General features: G+C 44.0%; 1 protein-coding gene across 3 annotated transcripts in view; it reads left to right on the top strand.

Annotated features, from left to right (window-relative positions):
- The window catches only part of LOC119954950 (UPF0606 protein KIAA1549-like), a 323,510-nt gene that overhangs the window by 144,413 nt on the left and 151,565 nt on the right, over positions 1 to 27,532 (top strand). For all 3 annotated transcript variants that reach the window (XM_038780692.1, XM_038780693.1, XM_038780694.1), the window contains exon 3: positions 7,990 to 8,081. In XM_038780692.1, the coding sequence (XP_038636620.1) occupies positions 7,990 to 8,081 (92 nt within the window). The remainder of the gene's footprint in view (positions 1 to 7,989; positions 8,082 to 27,532) is intronic.

The raw sequence follows: 27,532 nt of genomic DNA, 5'->3' as shown, positions 1-27,532 counted from the left end.
CCACCCCAGTGTTATTTAAAGGGGCTATCGGCTATTTGTAAATTAGTTGTTGGCTGATTTTATTTTTCCCTCTGTTGGTACAATTCTATAAATGCTTGCTTCTCACCATTACTGCTTCAAGATACAGGTGGTTGTATGGCAGGTGATGAAGGACATCTGGATAAATTACTGCAGATGCTGGAATCTGAAACCAAAGAGAAAATGCTGGAAAATCTCAGCAGGTCTGGCAGCATCTGTAGGGAGAGAAAAGAGCTAACGTTTTGAGTCCAGGTGACCCTTTGTCAAAGCTAAAAGACAGAGAAAGTGGGAAATATTTATACTGTGGAGGGAGAGCATGAAAGATGAGTCATAGCCACAGACACCAAGGGAACAGAGTGCTAATAGCAACAGAAACCAAGGGGAAAAAGTGCTAATGGCAGTCCCCAGAGGGAACAAAAGGTATGAAAGGCCAAACAGAAGAGAAACTAACATCAGAGTATAAACTGTGACAGATGTAGATGTGGGGGGAAGGGTAAAGCAAAGGGGAGAAAAGGTAAGGAAAGGGTGATAAGATACATAGAATATACATAGAACATACAGTGCAGAAGGAGGCCATTCGGTCCATCAAGTCTGCACCGACCCACATTAAGGCCTCACTTCCACCCTATCCCCGTAACCCAATAACTCCTAACCTTTTTAAATTTTTGGACACTAAGGGCTATTTAGTATGGCCAATCCACCTAACCTGGACTGTGGGAGGAAACCGGAGCACCCAGAGGAAACCCACGCAGACACGGGGAGAACGTGCAGACTCTGTACAGACAGTGACCCAGTGGGGAATCGAACCTGGGACTCTGGCGCTGCGAAGCCACAGTGCTAGCCACTAGTGCTACCGTGCTGCCCACATAAAGACAAGAAAGAAAGAAATGGTAAAAGACAGTTAAAATGAAATGGGATGAAAACAAAGGGGTCGAGGTGGGGTAGAGCTGATCATCTGAAGTTGTTGAATTCGATGTAGCATGCCTAACCGGAAGATGAGATTGTGTTCCTCCACATTGCAGCAAGTCAAGGACATCTTGCTGACTTCGGGTTTCCTCTTGGAATAGAGTAGGACTGGGCGAAAGAGCAAAGGTCAAATAGAACAGGATAAGAAGAAGGAAGCGAAGGTAGCGAGAAGGGTTCTTGGCAGGAGCCCATATCTTCACAGGGTGTTTATTTTAATGGGTACTTCTGCCATCTACTTTAGCCATTACTGCACCACATGGCAAGGACTGTATTAGCTATGTATCAGACCTCTTCCAGGTTGGAGGTGGAGATATTTTCAGTATCTTTAGTTTGCATACCCATGGCTTTGCAGGTGCTGCATGCCAATGTGTTATCTATCAGGACCAAAAGGGATTCCACTTCCTCAAGTTAATGCTTAACCACAGAATGTGCATCATTTAGATCAATGGCAGCATTCATGATACTTTCATTTTGTGGCGGTCTGCTGCACCCAAGTACTTCGGCCACCACAACAAATCAAACGGTGGCTATTTGGCAACAAAAGTTATACACTGATGGCATGGCTCCTGGTTCACAGCCCTCACACATGGTCGCAGCATGTTTTTGGTGAGAGCCATGCTGCCACAAGAAATGTGTAGAAAAGAAAATTGGCATGCTGAACAGAACAATTTCACTGCCTGGACTGTTCTGGTGGGGCTGGCCGGAATTTTTGGTGGTAAAAGGAAGTAAAGTGACTGCATCCTGGAAAGTCCCTTTTCTGCCTGTGCTGTCTGTGAACAACTAATTTGAGTGCAATACCAGTAACTTGGAAGAGGTTTGAGCCCCAGACATGGACTCTGCAGACCTACAGGCATGTGGGCATGCCTGGCATCCGCCAATCAAACTCCCAGCTATGGCCATGTAGATCCACTGCCGTTCGAGTACGTTGGGCAGAAAATCTGGAGTGAAACCCAAAGGATTGATGTCTAAATATGTCATCATGCCGGCAACGTCTGCAGCCTAGTCAAATGTAGTGTTTGCTTTCCTTTGGACACAACCAGGGGAGCTTAAGATCGAGATCCTGATCTTATGGCAGCCCAGGCTCTCCATGTTTTACCCAGACTTGCGCCCTAGAAAGAACACTCCAATTTCGCTGACGAGTGTTGACACAACAGAGGAGACTGTGGTAAGCCCAACTCAATTGGTGTAGAGACCAGGTGCAATGGGCTGTCTCCAATGGTGAGAGGGACCGTTGTGTCCCACAGATGGGCAGTGCTGACCACATGTCAAACATCCTCAAGATGCTAATCTGCCATCTGCTTCAGTTTGGAGCTCAGAGGGCCCAAGATCCTTGCAGGTTAACTGTTTGGAAGGATATTGGAAGAGGCGACTAGAAACAAGAAGCTCAGGTATATGAGAGGCCCCAGAGAAAATAGAGACGAGTAAATTTTGCACCGTCTCAATCCATTGCCTTCCTCTGCAGCTAATGTGGCAGAGACTGCCATTCCAGAATGGGACTCCTGAGTCACATCTGGTGATAGTTAACACAAAGGTGACCACCATGTGCAAACCATTGTCATGAGATGGAAGGCTGCTAAACCAGCAGCTGTAATTATAATTCCTTTTTTACCAACAGTCCCACACTCCTTACCTGTAACCGATCAACACATCACATTGGCCACAATGCAAAAATAAAATCCTTTATAAAATTACACACTTCTATAAATCACATCATGCCATTTCCATAAACTCTTCACCCTTGTGTATTCCCTTAGTGCCTGTCTTCATTGTGTCTTTGCTTTACCCATCCTGCTCATCTTATGAAATGCTACTCCAGTGGCTACTGGAGGTCTGTGCACTTTCAGTAGTGGAGATTGCAAGGTGGCCTTGATGGACCACCTTTAGTGACTCTGGGCTAAGGCGATCTGACTTCAAACTGCACCGTTTTGACCTAGACAGCAGTAGTCTACAGGGTCGTTGGCTATCTGATTGGAAACATCAAATAAGTGCTGTCTTCCTGAGAGAGGTTAGCAGGTTCGTGCTCCATGGGACTGCTGCCAATCCCCTTGTATGGTGCCTGAACAATCCTAGTAATCTGTTGGAGGGCAGATTGCTGGACTGTTGCAATACCCTGAAAGTTCCTTTAAATACTGTTACCTGCAGCCAAAGTGACATCCGTCTTTGCATGGCTCCAAAATCAATTGAAATGAGAGCACCCTGAGCTTCCCTTACAGCATTGAGTCATTGACTCAGGTTTTCTGGAAGCTGAGTCAATCAACCATTGTTGATGCATTATTGTTGAATCCACAAACATGCTGTGGCAAAGCCCTGTGCTGTGTTGGTGCTGGACCTCTCCAGCAGCCTTGACATTTCAATGTAAGCATTGTACTCCATCTGCTGAATTTAACCCATCGATATCACATTACAAATTCTTTGTATTCTCTCAGCTTGTTTTCCTATTATCAGCAAGCTTGGCTGCAATACTCTTCATGAAAGTCATTAATATAGCTTGTAAATAGTTGAGATCTCAGCAATTTTGGACACCCGGTTCATGTGAACAGTCAAAAAACTGCACTAGCACTGACAGCTTGCAGAAATCATGCAAATTAACGTTCAGCGTAAACATGGCATGCTGCCTTTATTTAAAACGATGGGTGCAGTTATTCGCAGATCACAATCTATGAGCTGATCTTTGGAGGCTATTCGATTTTAGCTTTAAAGAAGTGAAGACATCTGCATGATTAAATGAAGCAAACAGTAAATATTGATATTTTGTGAAATTATTTATTCATGCATCAAGATGAAATGAAAAATGAAAATCGCTTATTGTCACGAGTACGCTTCAATGAAGTTACTGTGAAAAGCCCCTAGTCGCCACATTCCGGCGCCTGTCCGGGGAGGCTGGTACGATAAGCATTTATAATCGTGTATTGCATGTTATTTGTCTTTGGTTCAAATAAGAAATTTAGCACATTAATTGACTGAAATATGGACCCATAAAGAACTGACAAACAAAAGAAATAACTTCAAGGCTGTTGTTTCGTTCAGTTTGGTTCTGGTATTTAAAAAAACGTATTTCTGATCCTCTTGGATGGATAGCTGTGTAAGTAATTTACTAATATAGCAGACCATGGAAACTCAAAATTCCCTCAATAATGAAAGGTAGCTATAAAGTTGTCTTCTGTATTTTCCATCTGTCTGCACTGCCATTTTGTTCCAGATGCTGTGCGTCTCTGGAGCGTGGAGCTTACTTTTCCCCCCTGGAGCTTGTGTTCTTTCCCTCAGCTATTGTTACCATAACTCTGCAGTTGGGCCCAATTGTTTATATACGATTGACCCCAACTTTGTAGGCCGTTTATACATGTACCTTCAGGAGAAATTTCATCTTTGATTTACCTTGGCTCTTCTTCCTCTTTATGATGAGGTTCTTATCCGTGTAAGTATCTGGCTCTTTTTATTGTTGGCCTTCAAATTACACATATGCAATCTCACTTGATCTCCACCAGCATCTGGTTGAAGCACACTCAATCTCATTCAGTCTGTACATGAGCAACTCCAAGCAAAATAGCCAAGTAATAACTTGTTTAAGTCTCAATTGTGCATTATTTTAAAGACCAACTTGAAAATGTAGTTCAGCAAAATGTTTGTTAATGATCTGTGATTTTACTCAAAATCATTGTGGAAAAAAAACGGGAGTACAGTATTGAAATTTATATGAAGATAAAAGCAAATTAACTGTGGGTGCTGGATGCGAAATGAAAACAGAAAATACTTCAGGTCTGTTAGTATCTGTAAATAGGCTCAAAACGTTAGCTCCCTTTTCTCTTCACAGATGCTGTCAGATCTGCTGAGATTGTCTAGTATTTTCTGTTTTTGTTTGTGACTGAATTTTCTACCTTTCTTGGTACATCGCCTATTTATACTGTTCATTTTACAGCCAGATAGAAAGTGACTAAGTACCCTAATAGTTTGATTCCTGAATGCTCATGCGATGCAGAAACAAGCCAGACAATAAAGTATCTGAGGGCTTGTAGAATATGTAGTGGGCCTGGTATTTTTCACCATATTCCAAACAACTATTCCTGTTTGGGCTGAAGTTGGGCTTGAGGTTTAAGAGAATTAGGCTGTCTCTTGTCTTGGTGAATTGGGGCTTCCTCACTGATATTCTTGACTGGTAGCTTTCTTGCCATGAGAAACCAAATGGCAGTGTCTTCACATTCTGACACAGCAGCTTCTTGAATGGACAATGTGAGGAACATGCTTAAAAAAGAGATGGGCACACATTCTTCTTTATGGCACTCACTCTATCGAGGAGGGGTAGTATTCCATCCATTTTAATCTGTGTGCATACCGAAAGGAAGGGATGCATCTTTCCGCAAAGAACTGAGAGTGTTCGATTTTTGGATTGGATATGTGCTTGTATTTAGTGTCAAGGTTCTTGTATCCCAAATAAACGAGTGTGTGCCTTTACCTGCTCATTATCTAGCAAAATGTAGCCAAACACAGAGGTTGGACGTGAATCCTCATCTTTGGAATCTTGATTGTTATAATTTATCATATCATATGTGATCTCTTGAATTCATTAGGTGGAAGAATTTACATTCTGTCAGGCTATATGAAATCTTAACATACTACCAAGCACCCTTTTTCTAGTTCGGTATTTCTGCTGGAGTCAGAGTGACTGGTGACTAAAGTCAGTTGATATAAGCCATGAGCTCTCACAAGGACAGGAGAATGAGGGCATCAGCACTAACAAAACAGCCATGGATGAAAGTGGATAAGGAAGCCAGCAGAATAAGTTCCAACATTGGGACAGTCGCCAAGATGATCTAAGATCATCGAGGATGGTATCAGGTGAGTGGCATAGCACTTTAGATGCCAAGCACTCTTCCCTATTGCAACATTCTCTCGTACATCATCCCTCAAGACAAAATTCCTTGCAGTTGCATTTACTCCTCCCTGCCTCGGTACCTCATATCTTCATCAGAAAAACCAACAACCACTCGGCCTATTGCTATCTCAAAAGCCACACTCCCCAGATTGCATGGGGAGGAAAGGACAACAAGCTGTTATGAACACTTAACACTTCTCTGCTTATAGAAGAGAGCACACAAGCCGGTGAGAGGCAGATTTGATTATTGGGGTAGGATACAGCATGGGGGCTTCCTGCAGTAACAGGCGTCCGATCAACCACTGATGATGCATACCCAACTGCTCTGCTGAGAAGGAAGTTTTGTTCCGGGAGGCTACAGATGTCAGCCATGAGGCATTGGTGCTCAGATGTGTTGGGAAAGTTGTTTCTCTGCCTGTAGACCCCGTTTGGGGTCCATAGCCGTTGCATTATAGAAGGGTATGTGGCTGAGGAGAAACTTCTGATGCTGTTTGTTGTTGCTCCTTTTGCTCTTTGTCAGAGTTGAGCTGTTCCCCTGCTGTAGTGAAGGCTGCAGCTAAAGTGGTGAAGTGACTTTCAGGAAATTAACAATCACATATTGTAGCATCCTCAGGTGCGAGGACAGCAGTTCCTGACTTGGCCATGGCTGGACCTGTTCAGTTCCGTTAATTGGAGTCTTCCCAGTTTCAGTTTCATTGAAGAGCCTCTGCCCACTGTGTACATGCCCCAGACAGTAGGGAGTTGTTGACAGGTAGGAAACTGGTGCCCTGCTGTTAAATATGGAATTGAAGTTGAGGGTTATAACCATGTTTTGTGATCTGAATACTTAAATTACTTATTTGACAGCAGCATGGGGATTTTTCTGCTCATCTTCACTCCCATCCAGATGAAACCCAGAACAGGGTGGGATGATGCCAGGATCCCTACCCAATGTCAATTATCTCCCTATATGCACCCAAACCTTTTTCTTGCTATGGATAATTCCACCGCACGGTGGGATTTTCTGGTCATTCCCACTGACAGGGTCTTCCGGTCCTGCCAACGGCGACCTCCCACCATGGGTTCCCCAGCAGGGGCGGGTGTGAACAACGGGAAATTCTGATGACAGCATCGGGACTGCAAAATCCCGCAGTGGGACTGGAAGATGCTGCCGCCGGCCAATAGCAGACCGCCTCCACCGCTGCAAAAGATGTTGCAGTGGGGGGCTGGAAAATCTCACCCATAGAATCTAATCATTACCATGTGTGCGTGACCAGTAAAGAAGAATCAAAGGTGGAAATTCTCTGTTTTTGCAGGAACCAAGAATGCATCCAATTCCGCTTTGAAAAGTTCAATGGGATATTAAATGTCCACTGGGAATAACCGGGGCAGGTAGATGGCACTTCAGTTTCAACCAAATGCTAGCACTTCCAGCAATGCAATTCTTTTAGTGTTGCACTTCAGAATCAGCCTAGACTGTAAGTGAAGTGGGACTTGTAACAAAATCTTTCTGATTCAGGCATGTAGACCAAGTAGAAACTGGACTGCTATCAAATGGAGGTGCTGCAGATCATTCTGTCAACTTTTAGTCAACTTCTTGGTTATGAAGTTCTAAGTTCTTGAAGCTAGTTTTAGTAATGATCTTATGAGTTGGGAAAGACATAACATGTTAGTGTGAGCAAATTTCAAAGGGAAAGAAGGAGGAAATAAGAATTTACTATATCATTGCGAGAAATATTTAACTGAAGTACTAAAACCATATTGGAGAAAAATATCGACCTTAAACTGTGTATCAAAATTCTGTTTTCAGTTCATGTTGATCATTTCAAATAAATTAATAATCTGCTATTATTTAGGTAATAATTCCCTGTGGCAATACTGACAGTGCCAAACATTTATTAACAGTACATTACCTACCTGCTATGTCTAATGATTAATGCATTTGTTTATATGTGTCCATCTCTTTATTTAACAATAGCCTCCATTCTGTGGAGTTGTCATTGTTTGCCTTGTATATTAATTTTCTAAGTTTTGCTTGTGGGTTGTTGACTTAAGGAAAGATTATCAACCCAATCTCTTGGCATGTAACATCTCAGGTGGAGATTCAGAATGTTCATATGTGGGAGGATACTTAATGCATATGTTTTCTTCTGCAGTGCTCTCTAGCAAGGTGACGACACCGCAGGATGTGGTTCGATCAATTAAGGATGCACTGAGTCAACATTTCAAGCGGCATGTGGAACTTCAGGTAGCCACAATGTGTCTAGAGCCCAGGAATTAGATGGGGCAATTTGAGTTTAGAGTCCAGGTCCATTGTTTGAATGACATTGTACACTGTTACATGAACTTTAATAACAGAATTCTGTGCCACAACATAAAGATCTGATATCATGTTTCAGCATGCTTTTCAGGAGTAGATTTTAATTTTTGGAAGTTAAAGTTGGACCTTGAAGGTAGTAACCTCTGGGTCACTCTGCTAGTGAGAGTAGGAATAGAAGGATGGGGAGGATCAATGTGTGGCTGGAGGCATAGTGCAGGAGGTACCAAACTTAGAGATAGCTTACACCTCTACAGGACTGGGACCGGGACCGGTGTTCCCGCAGGGGAAGTTCATTAGTGTGGATGGGAAGGATTTAAACTAAATTGGCAGAAGAATGGGCATCAGCAGGTAGAAAAGGGAAGTAAGGTGCATAAAGCGAGAGTGCTGCACAGCACACAAGAAGGGAGAGGACAAAGAAGGACTGTGAGGATATACAAAAGTTTACAATGCACATATGTAAAAAGATAGCCATATGAAAATATGATGTGGCGGCAATAATAAAAATCTGGCTTAAAATGGTCAAGGTGGAGAACTTAATATTCAAGGATATGAAAGTGTTCATAAAAAACAGAGAAGGTGGTGGGTTCTTGGAGTTGAGACAAAAGGGGCTGGATTCTCAGACCCTCGCAAGGTCGGAGAATCCTTGGGGGGGCAGCTTAAATCCCACTCTAACGCCGGTGACTGGATTCTCCGGTGCTGGTTTTCGTCGGGGGCGGGGATCACGCCACACCTGCAATTCTCTGGGCTCCGATGGGCCGAGCGGCCGTCGGTTTCTGGCCAGTCCCGCCGGCGTGGAGTGGACATGGTCCCACAAGGCGGGACCTGGCCGGTAAATTGGCTGCTGTGGTCCTCAGGGGTGGGGAGAGGGTAATCTGACCCCGGGGAGGTCCCCACGTTGGCCTGGCCTGCGATCAGGTCCCACCGATCTGCGGGTGCCTGTGCCGTGGGGGCACTTCTTCCTTCCGCGACGGCCTATGTAGGGCTCTGCCATGGGGGTATACCTGGGGGTATACACCAGAATACACCAGCCGGTCTGCGCATGCGCTGAACCACGTCGGCTCTAACTCGCGCAGTCCCTTCGGCACCATGTGGCGCCAACCCGTCCGGCGCCGGCCCCCAGAAGTGTGGAGAATTCGGCTACTTCTGGTCAGCCCGACACCAGAGTGGTTCGCGGCGTTTTTTACGCTGGCGTCGGGCCATCACGCCCATTTGGGAAAATCCCGTCCCAGATGTGTCACCCTACTGTGGGTATTCTGTGGCGGGTAGAGGATCAAATCTGCATGGAATCATAGATGTGCAAGAATATAGAGTGGGGATATTGGTTATTTGTCCAAATATCAATCAGGATATGAACATGGAGCAGGAGTAGGTGATTTAGTGACTTGAGCCTGCACCATCATTTAATAGATCATGGCTAATCTGATAACCTCAATGTGCATTCTGCCTACTCCCAATAACCTATCACCCCTTGTTTAATAAGAATTTATCCACATCTGCCTTAAAAATATTCAAGGTTCTGCCTCCACCATCTTCTCAGGAAGAGAGTTCCAAAGACTCATGACACTCCGAGAGCAAATATTTTACCTCACCTCCGTTTTAAATGTCTGACCCCTTATTTTTAAACAGTGACCCCATGTCCTAGATCCTCCCACAAGAGGAAACATCCTCTCCACATCAACTCTGTCAATACTCCTCAGGGTCTTTGAAGTTTCAATCAAGTTGCCTCTTACTCTTCTAAATTCCAGCAAATACAAGTCTAGCTTGTCCAACCTTTCCTTCTAAGACAACCTGCCCTTTTCGGGCAGAAGGGCCTGTTCCTGTGCTGTACTTTGTTCTTTTAAACCTTCTCTCAACTGCTTTCAATGCATTTACATACTTCCTTAAATAAGATGAAAAATACTGTGCATAGTACTCCAAATGTGGTCTCACTAATGATTTGTATAACTGAAGCATAACCTCGCTACATTTGGATCAAATTCTCTTATGATGAATGGTAACATTCTATGAGGTTTCCTAATTACTTTCTATACCTGCTGACATCTTAACTTTTCTCGAAGAAGTCGATAAATGGCTGCCACCTCCGGGAAAACCCCTGCATAGACTTCCTCAAGGTGATTTTTATTTTTCCAGCCTGAGAAACTCTGCCAGGTCATTCACCCAGACCCCATGGTTTCGGGGGTCCCCGGGTCCCTCCATTCCAACAATATCCGTCTCCGGGCTACCAAGGAGGCTAATCTTTTGTGATTCCTACATTGATAGTGGTAGAGTAAATATAAACAGGGGATAACTTCCTTGACCAGTATGTCCTGCTGGAAAGAAGGCACTGTTGGATCTGGTACTGGGAAATTAAAAAGCCCAAGTGGATCAGGTCTCTTTGGGAGAACACTTAAGCAAGAGTGATCATCTAGTCCAAACCTTACGTTGCAAAGTGCAAGGAACTATCTAAAATAGGCTAAATTGGAAGGGGGCTAATTTCACTGGGATGCAAAATGATATGACCATGGTAAAACTGTAATGCAATGGGTGATCTTCAAAGAGGAAATGCTTCAGGTGCAATCTAGGTACATTTCAACCAGGGCAAAAGATAGGGGGGAAAAAGCCCAGGCTCCAAGAATGGCAATAGAAATAGAAAATACTTATTAAAATTTTAAAAATAAATTTAGAGTACCCAATTTGTTTTTTCCAATTAAGCGGCAATTTAGCGTGATGAATTCACCTACCCTACACATCTTTGGGTTGTGAGGGTGAGACCCATGCAGACACAGGGAGAATGTACAAACTCCTCACGGATAGCACTACCGTGCTGACCGGAAATAGAAAATATGGTGAAACAAAAGTGAGTTATATCTGTCAGGTCAATTCTTCAAGAAAGAACCAGACCAACAATAATTTAAGAGGGCATATAAGATAAAAATAAGACCGGCAAAGAGTGAACATAAAAAAATTGATAGTCAACATAAAAGAAAATCCAAAAATGTCCTACCAGCATGAAAATGTTAGAGGGTGATATATGCTTAGAAGCATAGGGCAAGGCTAGAATACTTAATGAGTACATATGTTGGTGTTTATTAAGGAGGAGAAATTTACTAAGACATTGGTAGATATGGAGATGGTAGAGGTATTGGATGGTGTGAAAATTGAGAGGCAGATGATATGGAATTACATCTGGAATTAGGGGGCAGCAGGGTAGCATGGTGGTTAGCATAAATGCTTCACAGCTCCAGGGTCCCAGGTTCGATTCCCGGCTGGGTCACTGTCTGTGTGGAGTCTGCACGTCCTCCCCCTGTGTGCGTGGGTTTCCTCCGGGTGCTCCGGTTTCCTCCCACAGTCCAAAGATGTGCAGGTTAGGTGGATTGGCCATGCTAAATTGCCCGTAGTGTCCTAAAAAAAGTAAGGTTAAGGGGGGGGGTTGTTGGGTTACGGGTATAGGGTGGATATGTGGGTTTGGGTAGGGTGATCATGGCTCGGCACAACTTTGAGGGCCGAAGGGCCTGTTCTGTGCTGTACTGTTCTATGTTCTATGTACTGGTGTTACGATGATTGTAGAGACCAATAACGTTGAAAAAGATGCATTTCTCAAATGATCAATGGAAATACCAAAAGGTAAGATTTCACTTTGAAGCCTTTTACTGTAACAGACAAATTAAAATGAACAGAGATCAAACATTTAGTTTTTTAAAAATATTTTATTGAGCCATTTATATATTCAGGTGGGTATCTCGATGGAGAACCAGGCTCGATATGCAAGGTTCAAAGGGAAAGTGAAGGGCAAGTAAGAAGAGCAAAGAGGGTGAATGAAAAGAGACTGGCAGCTAACATAAAAGGGAATATATAGGCATGCAAATAGAAAAAGGGTGGTAAAAGATGTAGGGCTGATTAGGGACCAAATGGGGAATTTGCAGAGAAACAGGGTGAATGGCTGGAACTGTTAAATGAATACTTTGCATCTGTTTTTACCAAGGAAGAAGATGCTACCTTGGTCATGGTGAAAGAATTAATAGACTGAAATTTAAAAAAAAGCTAAGGAGGGAGTATTAATTAGGCTGCCTATGCTTAACATGATAATGCACCATGACCAGATGAGATGCATCCAAGCATACTGAGGGATATAGAACATAGAACGATACAGCGCAGTACAGGGCCTTCGGCCCACGATGTTGCACCGACATGGGAAGTCAAAAACTAAAGGCCATCTAACCTACACTATGCCATTATCATCCATATGCTTATCCAATAAGCTTTTAAATGCCCTCAATGTTGGCGAGTTCACTACTGTTGCAGGTAGGGCATTCCACGGCCTCACCACTCTTTGCGTAAAAAAACTACCTCTGACCTCTGTCCTATATCTATTACCCCTCAATTTAAGGCTATGTCCCCTCGTGCTAGCCACCTCCATCCGCGGGAGAAGGCTCTCACTGTCCACCCTATCTAACCCTCTGATCATTTTGTATGCCTCTATTAAGTCACCTCTTAACCTTCTCTCTAACGAAAACAACCTCAAGTCCATCAGCCTTTGCTCATAAGATTTTCCCTCCATACCAGGCAACATCCTGGTAAATCTCCTCTGCACCCGTTCCAAAGCTTCCACGTCCTTCCTATAATGAGGCGACCAGAACTGTACGCAATACTCCAAATGCGGCCGTACCAGAGTTTTGTACAGCTGCAACATGACCTCATGGCTCCGGAACTCAATCCCTCTACCAATAAAGGCCTCTACCGACTTTAGTGTCGTCTACAAATTTACTCACCCAACCTTCTGCGCCCTCCTCTAGGTCATTTATAAAAATGACAAACAGCAACGGCCCCAGAACAGATCCTTGTGGTACGCCACTCGTAACTGAACTCCATTCTGAACATTTGCCATCAACCACCACCCTCTGTCTTCTTTCAACGAGCCAATTTCTGATCCACATCTCTAAATCACCCTCAATCCCCAGCCTCCGTATTTTCTGCAATAGCCGACCGTGGGGAACCTTATCAAACGCTTTACTGAAATCCATATACACCACATCAACTGCTCTACCCTCGTCTACCTGTTCAGTCACCTTCTCAAATAACTCGATAAGGTTTGTGAGGCATGACCTACCCTTCACAAAACCATGCTGACTATCCCTAATCATATTATTCCTATCTAGATGATTATAAATCGTATCTCTTATAATCCTCTCCAAGACTTTACCCACAACAGACGTGAGGCTCACCGGCCTATAGTTACCGGGGTTATCTCTACTCCCCTTCTTTAACAAAGGGACCACATTTGCTATCCTCCAGTCCTCTGGCACTATTCCTGTAGCCAATGATGACATAAAAATCAAAGCCAAAGGCTCAGCAATCTCTTCCCTGGCTTCCCAGAGAATCCTAGGATAAATCCCATCAGGCCCCGGGGACTTATCTATTTTCACCGTGTCCAGAATTGCCAACACTTCTTCCCTACGCACCTCAATGCCATCTATTCTAATAGCCTGGGTCTCAGCATTTTCCTCCACAACATTATCTTTTTCCTGAGTGAATACTGACGAAAAGTATTCATTTAGTATCTCGCTTATCTCCTCAGCCTCCACACACAACTTCCCAACACTGTCCTTGACTGGCCCTACTCTTACCCTAGTCATTCTTTTATTCCTGACATACCTATAGAAAGCTTTTGGGTTTTCCTTGATCCTACCTGCCTAAGACTTCTCATGTCCCCTCCTTGCTCGTCTTAGCTCTCTCTTTAGATCCTTCCTCGCTTCCTTGTAACTATCAAGCGCCCCAACTGAAACTTCACGCCTCATCTTCACATAGGCCTCCTTCTTCCTCTTAACAAGAGATTCCACTTCTTTGGTAAACCACGGTTCCCTCGCTCGACCCCTTCCTCCCTGCCTGACTGGTACGTACTTATCAAGAACACGCAATAGCTGTTCCTTGAACAAGCTCCATATATCCAGTGTGCCCAACCCTTGCAGCCTACTTCTCCAACCTACACATCCTAAGTCATGTCTAATGGCATCATAATTGCCCTTCCCCCAGCTATAACTCTTGCCCTGCGGGGTATACTTATCCCTTTCCATCACTAACGTAAAGGTCACCGAATTGTGGTCACTGTCTCCAAGGTGCTCACCTACCTCCAGATCTAACACCTGGCCTGGTTCATTACCCAAAAAACCAAATCCAATGTGGCCTCGCCTCTTGTTGGCCTGTCAACATATTGTGTCAGGAAACCCTCCTGCACACATTGTACAAAGAACGACCCATCTAATGTACTCGAACTATATCTTTTCCAGTCAATATTTGGAAAGTTAAAGTCTCCCATAACAACTACCCTGTTACTTTCGCTCTTTTCCGGAATCATCTTCGCCATCCTTTCCTCTACATCCCTAGAACTATTAGGTGGCCTATAGAAAACTCCCAACAGGGTGACCTCTCCTTTCCTGTTTCTAACCTCAGCCCATACTACCTCGGAAGAAGAGTCCCCCATCTAGCATCCTTTCCGCCACCGTAATACTGTCCTTGACTAGCAGCGCCACACCTCCCCCTCTTTTGCCCCCTTCTCTGAGCTTACTAAAACACCTAAACCCCGGAACCTGCAACAACCATTCCTGTCCCTGCTCTACCCATGTCTCTGAAATGACCACAACATCGAAGTCCCAGGTACCAACCCATGCTGCCAGTTCCCCTACCTTATTTCGTATACTCCTGGCATTGAAGTAGACACACTTCAAACCACCTACCTGAACACTGGCACCCTCCTGCGAAGTCAAATCTGTGCTCCTGACCTCTATACTCTCAATCTCCCGTACCCCAAAACCACAATCCAGGTTCCCATGCCCCTGCTGAATTAGTTTAAACCCCCCCAAAGAGCACTAACAATCTCCCCCCCCAGGATATTGGTGCCCCTTAGGTTCAGATATAGACCATCCTGTCTATAGAGATCCCACCTTCCCCAGAAAGAGCCCCAGTTATCCAGAAATCTGAATCCCTCCAGCCTGCACCATTCCTGTAGCCACGTGTTTAATTGCTCTCTCTCCCTATTCCTCGTCTCACTATCACGTGGCACGGGCAACAACCCAGAGATAACAACTCTGTTTGTTCTTGCTCTGAGCTTCCAGCTTAGCTCCCTAAAGGCCTGCCTGACATCCTTGTCCCCTTTCCTACCTATGTCGTTAGTGCCAATGTGGACTACGACTTGGGGCTGCTCCCCCTTAAGGACCCGGAAAACACGATCCGAGACATCACGTACCCTTGCACCTGGGAGGCAACATACCAAACGTGAGTCTCTCTCGCTCCCACAAAATCTTCTATCTGTGCCCCTGACTATTGAGTCCCCAATTACTTCTGCTCTGCTCCTCTCCCCCCTTCCCTTCTGAGCAACAGGGACAGACTCCGTGCCAGAGGCCCGTACCCCATGGCTTACCCCTGGTAAGTCCCCCCCCCCCCCACTAGTATCCAAAACGGTATACTTGTTACTCAGGGGAACGACCGCAGGGGGTCCCTGCACTGACTGCTTCTTCCCAGTCCCACTTACAGTTACCCATCTATCTCCAGTCTTTGGTGTAACTACCTCCCTGAAGCTTCTATCTATGACCCCCTCTGCCTCCCGAATGATCCGAAGTACATCCAGCTCCAGGTCCCTAACACGGTTTTTGAGGAGCTGGAGTTGGGTGCACTTCCCACAGATGAAATCTGTCACTTGACAACAGCCCCTCCACAAACCACCTTCAAATTAGGCTGACCGCACTGCACGTATGCAAATTTCCCCAGAACAGCTGATCAGTAGCTCTGCTCTGCTGCCCTCTGCTGGATGCTTGCCTTCACTCAAACTCCTCGGGTCTCCTTCGCAGGTACACCTTCAAATTAGGCTGACCGCACTGCACGTATGCAAATTTCCCCAGAACAGCTGATCAGTAGCTCTACTCTGCTGCCCTCTGCTGGATGCTTGCCTTCATGTACATGATGTTGTGTAGTCGCTGACCATATTTCTCCAGTCTTCCTTGGACTTGGGTGGCTCCAGAAGACTGGACAATTGCAAATGTTATACCCTTGTTCAAAGATGAATGTAAAGATAAGCCCAACAAATACGGACAGTCAGTTGAACTTCAGGTGATGGGAAATTAAGAGTCACATGGACAAATTTGGGTTAATTATGAAAAGCCAGCAGGGATTTGTTGAGGGAGAATCATGTTTAACTAGAGTTTGCTGGAGTTTGTTTGAAGAAGTAACAGAAAAGATCAGTGAGGATAATGCTATTGATGTGATGTACATAATAAATAAAAAATATGGACCTCCAAGGGACATTTTATACAATGTGCCCAACAAGCTTGTGAGCACAGTTATAGCTCATGGAATAAAATGAACAATAGCAACTAGGAAGCAAAGTTGGCTGAGTGACAGGAAACAGAGAAGGAGTTAATGGAAGTTTTCTGCCAGGAGGAAAGATTGTAATGGAGTTCCTCAGGGGTCAGAGACGGGATCCTTGCTGTTATCTGACCTTGGTGTACAAGGCACAATTTCAAAATTTATGGGGTGATACAAAACTTTGTAATATTTTTGTGAACTGTGAAGAGGATAGTGTAGAACTTCAAAAGATCATAGACAAGTTGCTGGAATGGGGGGTCAGGTGGGAGACTAAGTTCAGTGTAGAGAGATGTGAAATGATTCATTTTGGTAAGACATTTTGGAGACAATATAAACACAAAGCATACAAGCCTGAAGAGGGTGCAGGTCAGGGGGAACTGGGTGTATATGTGCATAAGTTAATTGACGGTGACAAGACAAATTGAGAGTACAATAAAGCATACAGTCTGTGTGGCTTTATTGGTCAGGGATTGAGTGCAAGAGCAAGGAGGTAAAATTCAACTTTTTTTAAGAACTAGTTTGGCCTCAGCTGGGGTATTGCACCTAGTTTTGGGTGTCGCAATTTAGGTAAGATGTGAAACCGTTGGAGAGGGTGCAGAAAAATTCACATGAATGGTTCCAGGGACCTTGACTTAAGTTGTGAATATGTTAGAGACATTAGGATGGTTTTCCTTGGAGAAGAGCAAGCTGAGAGGAGTTTTGACAGCAGTATTCAAAACCATGAGGAGTCTGGACATAGTCGGCAGGGAGAAACTGTTTCTACTCGTGAAAGGATCGAGAATGAGAGCACACAAGTTTAAAGTAATTGAAAAAAGTGAAATGACATAAAACTTTTCATGCAACATGTATAAACTCTGGCGGGCACTGTCTAAGAGTGTGGTGAAGGCAGGTTTAATCACGGCATTCAAAAGGGAACTAGACTTTTATTTGGAAATGAAGAATGTGCAGGGTTACGGGAGAGGGTGGTGAGGGTGGGTTCTCCGGTTTCCTCCCACAAGTCCCGAAGTACGTGCTGTTAGGTGAATTGGACATTCTGACTTCTCCCTCTGTGTACCCGAACAGCCGCCGGAGTGTGGCGACTAGGAGATTTTCACAGTAACCTTGTTGCGGTGTTAATGTAAGCGTACTTGTGACACTTATAAAGATTATTATTTTTAAAAATTCCACCTCCCATATATGTTGAAGGTGAGACTCAAAAATATGTTGAATACTTCCTATACCTTGACGGCTATCTCTCTCACAAGGCCATTGTTTATGATAACAAGAGCAGCAAGTGTATTACAACAAAGACCTCCCCAAGTCAACAGAAGTCCTAGTGTGCAGAGCAGTTGAAGTCATAATGCGATTTGAATTTTACATTCAGTTTGAGGGGGAGAGGAGGAGTGGGTCTGGGACTATGTCTTTAAACTGAAATAAAGGCAATTATGAGGGCATGAAACCTGAGCTGGCTAAAATGAATTGGAAAATTAGGTTAAGAGATAGGTCCATAGAGATTCAGTGGCGAACATTTATGGGGATATTTCAGAATGCACAGAATAGATGCATTCCAATGAGTAATAAAAACTACAAGGGATAGCCACTATCCATGGTTAACTAGAAAAGTTAAAGATAGTATGAAACTTAAACTGCATTAAACTGTGCAAAGAGAGGTGGTAGGTCAGAAGATTGGGCAGAATATAATGAACCGCAAAGGATAACTATAGGATTAACAAGGTGGGAGAAATTAGAGCATGAGAAAGCTAGCCAGAAATATAAAAGCAGATAGTAAGAGTATTTTCAAATGTTTTAACAAGAGATGTGAGCGTTGGTCCTATAGAAAATGAGTCTAGCGAATTAGTAATGAAAAATAAGGAGATGACAGATGAATGGAACAGGTATTTTCCATCTATCTTCACTATAGAGTTTGCAAGTCACAGGAGCAGCTATAAAACAGGAGATCTCAGGGAGGGAGGAATTCGAGAAAATTAGTCACCAGAGAAGTAGATTGTTGGAGCTGCTGATTGACAAGAGCACAGGTCCAGATGGACTTTATCCTAGGGTCATAAAGGAAATGTCTAGTGAATTGGTTGATGCATTGGTTTTAATTTTCCAAAACGCTCAGGATTTGGGGAAGGTCATGGAATCATGGAATTTACAGTGCAGAAGGAGGCCATTCAGCCCATCAAGTCTGCACCAGCCCTTGAAAAGTGCACCCTACTTAAGCCCACATCTCCACTATATCATCTGTAACCCAGTAACCCCACCTAACCTTTTGGACACTAAGGGGCAATTTAGAATGGCCAATCCACCTAACCTACACATCTTTGAACTGTGGGAGAAAACCGGAGCACCCGGAAGAAACCCACGCAGATATGGGGAGAAAGTGCAAACTCCACACTGCCAGTTACCTGAGACAGGAATTGAATCTGGGTCCCTGGAGCTGTGAGGCAGCAGTGCTAACCACTGTTCCACCATACTGCCCATTTGATCGGACAATAGTAAATGCAACTCCATTATTCAAAGAGGGAGGAGACAGAAAGCAGGAAACAACAAGCCAGTTAACTTAATATCTGTTATAGGAAAGATTAGAAGCTATTATTAAAGAAGTTACAGCAGGTCACTTGGATAAATTCAAGCTAATCGGGCAGAGTCAATGTGGTTTTGTAAAAAGGAAATCATGTTTAGCCAACATATTGGAGTTCTTTGAGGAAGTAACTTATGCAGTGGATAAAGGGAAGCCAGTGGATATACTGAACTGTATTCCAGAAGGCATTAAAAATAATAACACATCAAAGGTATTGCACAAAATAAAAGCTCATGTTATAGGGGGTAAGATTGGCATGGATAGAAGATTGGTTTGTCAGCAGGAAGCCCAGGGAGTAGGCATAAATGGGTCTTTTTTAGGTTGGCGAGGGGTGTGCCACAGGAATTAGTGCTGAGACCTCAACTGTTTCTCATTTACATAAATGACTTGGATGAAGGGATCGAGGGGATGGTTGCCCAATTTGCTGATGACATAAATATAGGTAGGAAAGTAAGCTGTGAAGTGGCCATAAGGAGGCTACAAAAATATATAATTAAGTGTGTGGGCAACGATCTAGTAAATGGAGTATAATGTGGGAAAACGTCAAATTGCCCATTTTGGCAGGAAGAATAAAAAAAGGCATATCTAAACGGTGAATGATTTCAGAGGAATTTGGGTATACCAGTACATGAATCACAAAATGCGAGTATGCAAGTAAAACAAGTAATTAGGAAAGTTCTAACTTATTGTGAAGGGAATGGAATACAAAAGTAGGGAGGTTATGCTTCAGTTGTACAGAGCACTAGTGAGATCAGGGGCACAATTCAACAGCAAAGTATCAAAGTGCTTTCGGCAGGGTGCTTCGCAACAGCTGCAATGCTGAGATGAGACCGCTCTTCAACGGCAATTTTGGGCCTTGGGGAGTTTCTCCCCGGTTGATGCCACAATTTGAGATGAAATTTTTCTCTGCAGCACAGCTCCTCACAGATCAGGGTGCCATTTTGAAAGGCTGCCCAATCTCTACACCCCCACTTTCAGGACCCCACCCCACAGCTTTTCTGCAGCCTGACCCTTGGCAGTGCCAACTGGGCACTTTGGCACTGCCAGGGGGAGTGCTGGGCTACTGCCCTGCTCTGTCCATGACCACTTGAGGGGGCTTTTTGCGACATCGGGATATTTAAAATAGCCAAATTCAGAATGTGTCTGGCATAGCAAGTCAGGTGAATCGCGATCGGCCCGGCACAAAGCCTGATTTGGGGGTCTCCTGGGATTCTCCCCAAGCACCCAGCTCCATGCTGAGCACAATGCAGTGGCTGAATTGTGCCCCACATTTGGAGTACTGTGCATGATATTGTTCACCTTATTTAAGAAAGACTGTAAATGCATTGGAAGCAGTTCAGAGAAGGTTTACCAGTCTAGTACCTGGAGGTGGTTTTGTGAGGAAAGGTTGGACAGGCCAGGCTTGGTGTTTAGAAGAGCAAGAGGCAAATTAATTGAAAGATACAAGATCCTGAGGGGCCATGACATGGTGGATGGGTAGAGGATGTTTTATCTTGTAGGAGAATCTGGAACTAGGGGTCACTATTTAAAAATAAGGGGTCACCCATTTAAAATGGAGATGAGGTGCAATTCTTTCTCTGGGGGTTGTGAACCTTTGGAATTCTCCTCCTGGAGAGGTGGTAGAAGCAGAGTCTCTGAATATTTTTAAGGCAGAGGTGAATAGAGTTTTGGTAAGGAAGAGGGTGACAGGTTAATGGAGGATGGTGGGATGCAGATTTGAGGTTACTGTCAGATCAACCATCTTAGTCAATGGCGGAACAGGCTCGAGGGGACAAATTACCTATGTCTACTCCTTGTTCGTATGTCCTTTACTGAAGTGAGACCTGGACTGTGTAGCAGTGACACTTAAGAGCGCTAGAGAAATTCCATCAAAAATCTTTCTGCCGCATCCTCAAGATTCAATGGGAGGACTGTCAAAAGGCCAGTGTCCTCCTTGAAGCTAGTTCCAGGAGCATTTAGACAAAACTGCAAAGTTAGCTTTAATGACCTGGACACTGTCTGGATGGCTGAAAATTGTTTTCCAAACCAGGTCCATTTTTTATTGACACTAAGATGGTCAAGTTTCAGGGAGGTCAAAGAAAACATTTCACAGATATTCTGAAGATCTCCTTGAAGCACAGCAGCATTGATATTAATGACTGACAGGAGCTTGCTACAACTTGTCCATCAAATTGCATCAATGCCTTCACGATGGGCGGCACGGGAGCATACTGGTTAGCACTGTTGTTCCACAACGCCAAGGTCCTAGGTCCGATTCCCAGCCTGGGTCACTGTCTGTGCGACGTCTGCACGTTCTCCCTGTGTCTGTGTGGATTTCCTCCTGTTCTCCGGTTTCCTCCTACAAGTCCTGAAAGATGTGCTGTTCGGAAATTTGGATTATCTGAATTCTCCCTCTGTACACCCGAACAGGTGCCGGAACGTGGTGACGAGGGGGTTTTCACGGTAACTTCATTGCAGTGTTAATGTAAGCCTACTTGTGACAATAAAGATTATTATAAAAATATTATGAGGCAGGGGCTACAGCTATAAGGGAAAGGAAGCAAGTCCTTCACTCTGGATCCCACTAAGGGGGGATAACTTAGCTCAGTTGGCTGGGCAACTGGTTTGTGATGTCTAGCGGTACCAACTGTGAAAGTTCAATTCCCCTACCGGCTGAGGTTATTCATGAAGACTTCGCCTTCTTGACCTTGCCCCTCTCCTGAAGTGTTGTGACCCTCAGGTTTAATCACCATCAGTCAGCTCTCAAAGGGGAAAGCAGCGCATGGGTGATGTAGCGACATTTACCTAAGACATCCTGTCCCATGTGCCCAAAGATGTGTCAATGAAGCTGAAGGTCGCAACTTTGAATAGATGTCATTCTCGAATCATGGATAGCTGATGACAGTTCATTTAAAAGGAATAAATCAACATGTTAATAAAAGAGGTAGAAAAAATGTTTGCGGCGGAACAGACTTGAATATCAACAAAATTGATCCAAGAAACCCACCTATGAACTGAACAGTTGAAAGAGTTTGGGTATGAGGCAGTATGATATGGCAGTAAGAGTAATAGAATAACTACAAACATCCATTGTTATATATTTTTATTGCTTTCTCCATTGATCTCTTATGCCCGACATAACTTGGATACAAATAGCTTTCTCAATTATAATGAAGAAATGCTGAACTATAAAATGCATTGATTTTTAAATATTAATTCTCTGGTTAATTGAATATTAAATATTAGCAGGAAATTAATTAAATGTGAATAATTACAAAATTTGGTCTAATAATTAACTTGGGCATGTTATTAAAATTTAGAGTATCATTATGAAATTTGGTTAACAATTTTTAGTGGTGAATTTATTTTTTTAATTTGGATTAATTTACAAAAAATTCAGCCTCAACAGTAATGGGTTGAAAGTAGAATCAGTTCAAAGTGGCTTGATTATAAAAATTCATTTGAAAACCATTACAAAATGGAGTTTGTAAACTTTAAAACCTAAAAGCATTAGGGGGATTATTATAATAAAAATCAAACAACACTAATGTATCAAAAAATGAAATTCTGTGTGTCCTAGAGAAAATATGTCTGACTGGATGAGCACAATTGGTGATATCACTGACACATTCTGAAGAAGCATATGTTAAAACTGATAAAATAAATCTCAAAATATTTGTCTTTGAGACGAACAACAAAAAGGATTTTTACCCTGCTATCTGAAAGCTAATCTCGGAGTCTGGGCAAGGACAGATGAATGGACTGAGTGAAAGCTTGAAGAGATGTACTTTTTTCACAACAATATTTGCAGTTTGCCCATGGTATTGCTGTGAGTTGATCAGATGTACTCTATTGTAAGAAAATGTGTTTATATAGAACCGTACATGTTCGCACCACATCCAAAACATAATAAAATCAGTGAACTATTTTTGACGTTTTAAAAACCATGTATACATGACGAGACCCTAAAATCAGCAGATGACCAAATAATTGCTATTGCAGGGTTCAGGGAGACATTGACTTGGAGCTCCTTATTTCTCAATACTTGGACTATTTGCATTCACTGCAGCAAGCACATGAAGGGAGTGGATTAGAGGGAGCAGTAAATTGGCAATTTTTCAAAAAATACCTTGGAAAATATATTTTAATAATGATCTTTCTTAGTGTCACAAGTAGGCTAACATTATCACTGCAATGAAGTTACTGTGAAAAGCCCCTAGTCGCCACATTATGGCACCTGTTTGGGTACACTGAGGGAGAATTCAGAATGTCCAATTCACCTAACAAGCATGTCTTTTGGGATTTGTGGGAGGAAACCTGAACACGTGGAGGAAACCCACGCAGACACGGAAAGAATGTGCAGACTCTGCACAGACAGTGACTGGAGCCGGGTCCCTGGAGCTGTGAAGCAACAGTGCTAACCACTGCTACCATGTTTCCCATATTGTTTAGGAGCAAAGAGTTAGAATTGCATTTATCTTTGTGAAATGGAAAACTAATTTCTAAGCAGCGATTAGCTGTCTCGTACTCTCGCGCTCTCTCTCACACGCATACAGATACATACACTCACAGCCTCCCCTCCCCCACTCCAACTCCACCAAGGGGATACAGACATTGACCTTTTTTATTTAAAGAAATGCCAATTTTATCTGGTTGAAACTTTTCAAAACAATCCTTAAACTTCTGTTCAGATAATTTATAGAATGATCTGTTTGAAAAGCTGAAGGAAAATATTCAGGCATTTGGAATGACTAAACATCCATTGTGATCCTGGGAAATTAAGTGCTATATTCATCTGTCCTTGCCCAGACTCCGAGATTAGCTTTCAGATAGCAGGGTAAAAATTCTAGACAAAACTATCAAATGCAAGACCAAACTTTCAGGAGAGGCCTTCAGCTTAACTTATTTATGAAATTACACAAATGTAAACTTGAATTTACAGCTTCTATACGGGCCAACTGTGTCACTATGTAAACCTTACTTGCTTAATCTCACTTTAATAACATGTTCTTTCATTCCTTTCTTCCTCCTACTTAGCCCCCTCAAACGCTGTTTGTCTCGATCAGTCTACATTGTACTGAGACACACATTTTCCTCACACTCTTGTCCCTAAATACTTTAATCAATTTAATTACGTTTTTGTATGCCTTTCATTGTTCTACTTTTGAAATTTGTTTCAAAAAACATTGAGTGGCTTAATTAATTAACTTTCTTTTCATAGTATGAAATTCTGACTTGCCAGTCAAGAGGAGCTTCTTTCATAAGGTCGAATAAGTGAACTGGCAATTCTGCAGTCTTTCCAGGATCTCCTAAAGTGTCTTTTGTCTGAAATGTAGTTACTGTTGAGTGGCTAAAGATTGCAGTCAATTTGTGAACAGCAAGGTCACACAAACCACAACAAGATCTGCCCAATTCATTTACTGTAATGTTGTTGAGAGTTAAATGTTGACCAAGATATCGGAAAAACTCCTCTCTTTCAAATAGTGTCAACCGGCAATTGGAACTTGGTCATTTGAAAGACTGAACTTCTGACAGTCTGACAACTGCTTTCAGTTGCTAGTTTTGATTGTGTGTTCAGTTCCTTAAATTAAGCTTGATCCCACAATCTGCTGACTTGGGCCAAGTGAGCTGCTACTGATCTAGGCTAACATTTTGTCATTAATAGTTTCTTGTTCTCCAGCTCCAGTGATGCTATAATTTAAATGAGAAATAATTGGGACTTTCCCAAATTTGTGAATAGGTTCATTTAAGTAATCCGACTGAGCACTGTAAAAGCTTATTCCTGTGTTTGGCCAATGATGGATTTATGAAGTTTGGCACAGGAGCCATAGGCTAAAGAGCAGGAGTGGACCTCCATGGGAGAAAGGGATCTGCCAGCTGCAAGAGTGGGGTTTCTGAGCTGGGATATCTTGGGTATTGGCATGGGGAGAATGAGCAGGGCCTGGAGGATGAAAAGCAGGTGCACACTGCCATGTTACAGCTGGGATCAGAACAAGATGGAGTTGGGCCAAAAAACTGATATTTCAGGGGTTGACATACTTGAAGGAATAGTGTTAGGGACTAAAGAGATTAAAAAGCATAGCCAGGCCAAACCTTTGTAAATGAACAGGGCTGGGAGAGCGAGGAGGCAGAAGAAAAAGGAGAACGTTTGATTTGATTTGATTTATTATCATGTGTACTGATGTACAGTGAAAAGCATTGTTCTGCGTATCAGTCCAGACAAATCGTTCCATACATGTAAAAAACATAGGACATGCATAAATACACACATTCAGGGACACCAGCATCGGGTGAAGCATAAGGAGTGCAGTACTACTCAGTAGAGAAGATGTGTCAGTTCAGTCCATAAGAGTGTCGTTCAGGAGTCTGGTGACAGTGAGGAAAAAGCTGTTTTTGAACTTGTTAGTGCGTGTCCTGAGACTTTTGTATCTCCTGCCAGATGGAAAAGGTTGGAAGATAGAATAACCCAGGTGAGAGGGGTCTTTGATTATGCTGCCCACTTTCCTAAGGCAATGAGAGGTGTAGACAAGAGTCAATGGATGGGAGGCGGATTCTCGTGATGGACTGAGCTGTTTTCACGACTCTAGTTTCTTACAGCCTTGGACCGAGCAGTTGCCATACCAGGCTGTGTTGAAGCCAGATAGGATGCTTTCTATGGTGCATCTGTAAAAATTAGTTAGTCGATGTGGACATGCTGAATTTCCTTAGTTTGTTCAGAAAGTATAGGCGCTGTTGTGCTTTCTTGGATGTAGCGTCGACGTGGGTGGACCAGGACATATTGTCGGTGATGTGTGCACCTGGGAATTTGAAGCTGTCAACCATCTCCATCTCGGCAATATTGATGCAGACGAGGTGTGCACGACACTTCGCTTCTTGAAGTCAATGACCAGCTCCTTAGTTTTGCTGACGTTGAGGGGGAGATTTATGTTGTTACACCATGCCACTAAGTTCTCTATCTCCCTCGAGTACTCGGACTCTTAATGATGAAAGGCATGGGGAAATGTAACAATGATGATAGAAGAGAACACAAAAATGTTAATGGTTAGAAGTTAAGGGGCGCGATTCCCCATCCCCTACGCCGGGTGGGAGAATAGCGGGAGGGTCTCCCGACATTTTTCACACCCTCCCGCTATTCCCCCCCCCCCACAAATCGGCGCTCGCCGTTTTTTACGGCGAGCGGCGATTCTCCGAGGCCGAAGGGCCGAACGGCCGGGCCTTCACACCCGTTTCAACACGGCAGTGACTACACCTGGTCGCTGCCGTCGTGAAACGGGCGGCAGATGCCCGTTTGGGGCATCTTGGGGCCCGACTGGCACGGCAGTACCACGGCCCTGCCAAGGGGGGCCTTGCGTCCGTAATGGACACACTCTTTTCCCTCCGCCACCCGGCAAGATCAAGCCGCCACGTCTTGCTCGGCTGCTGAGGAAAAATACACCAACCGCGCATGCGCGGTTTGGCGCTGTCCAACCTGCGCATGCACGGCTGACGTCACCGTGCGCGTCAGCCGGCGTGACGCTTGTCGTGCGGCCTTGACGACCGTCGTCAGGGCCGCGCCGGCGGGACGCCTGGGGCCGCGCTCCTAGCCCCTCCCGGGGGGAGAATCGGGTCCCGGAAGTGGGCGCAGAGGCTGCCGTGGGTGATGGCCTGTCCCACGGCAGCCTTTACGATTCTCCGCATTTGCGGAGAATCTCGCCCAATGGCTTTAGAATCATAGAATTTACAGTGCAGAAGGAGGCCATTCGGCCCATCGAGTCTGCACCAGTCCTTGGAAAGAGCACTCTACTCAAGCCCACACCTCCATGCAACCCAGTAATCCCACTTAAACTTTTTGGACACGAAGGGCAATTTAGCATGGCCAATCCACCTAACCCGCACATCTTTGGACATAAGTATAAGTTTAAAAAGAAACTGGTCGTTATGAAACTAATAGAATTAAAGGCAAATCTCCAGAATCTGATATCTGATATTTTCTGCCCCAACTTTTATAAAAGAAAGAAAAGAAATTGAAGATGCATATAGAACATAGAACAGTACAGCACAGAACTGGCCCTTCGGCTCTTGATGTTGTGCCGAGCATTGTCCAAAACCAAGATCAAGCTATCCCACTCCCTGTCATTCTGGTAAGCTCCATGTGCCTATCCAATAACCGCTTGAAAGTTCCTAAAGTGTCCGACTCCACTATCACAGCAGGCAGTCCTAACCACTCTCTGAGTAAAGAACCTACCTCGGGCATCCCTCCTGTATCTCCCACCCTGAATCTTATAGTTATGCTCCCTTGCAACAGCTACATCCACCCGAGGAAATAGTCTCTGAACGTCCACTCTATCTATGCCCCTCATGATCTTATAAACCTCTATTAAGTTGTCTCTCATCCTCCTCCGCTCTAAAGAGAAAAACCCGAGCTCCCTCAACCTTTCCTCATAAGACCTATCCTGCAAACCAGGCAGCATCCTGGTGAATCTCCTTTGCACCCTTTCCAATGCTTCCACATCCTTCCTATAAT

The sequence above is a fragment of the Scyliorhinus canicula genome, chromosome 20 (assembly GCF_902713615.1).
Source record: "Scyliorhinus canicula chromosome 20, sScyCan1.1, whole genome shotgun sequence".
Lineage (NCBI taxonomy): Eukaryota > Metazoa > Chordata > Chondrichthyes > Carcharhiniformes > Scyliorhinidae > Scyliorhinus > Scyliorhinus canicula.
The sequence above is the reverse complement of the archived record's forward strand: the minus strand, read 5'-3'. Positions and strand labels throughout refer to the sequence as shown.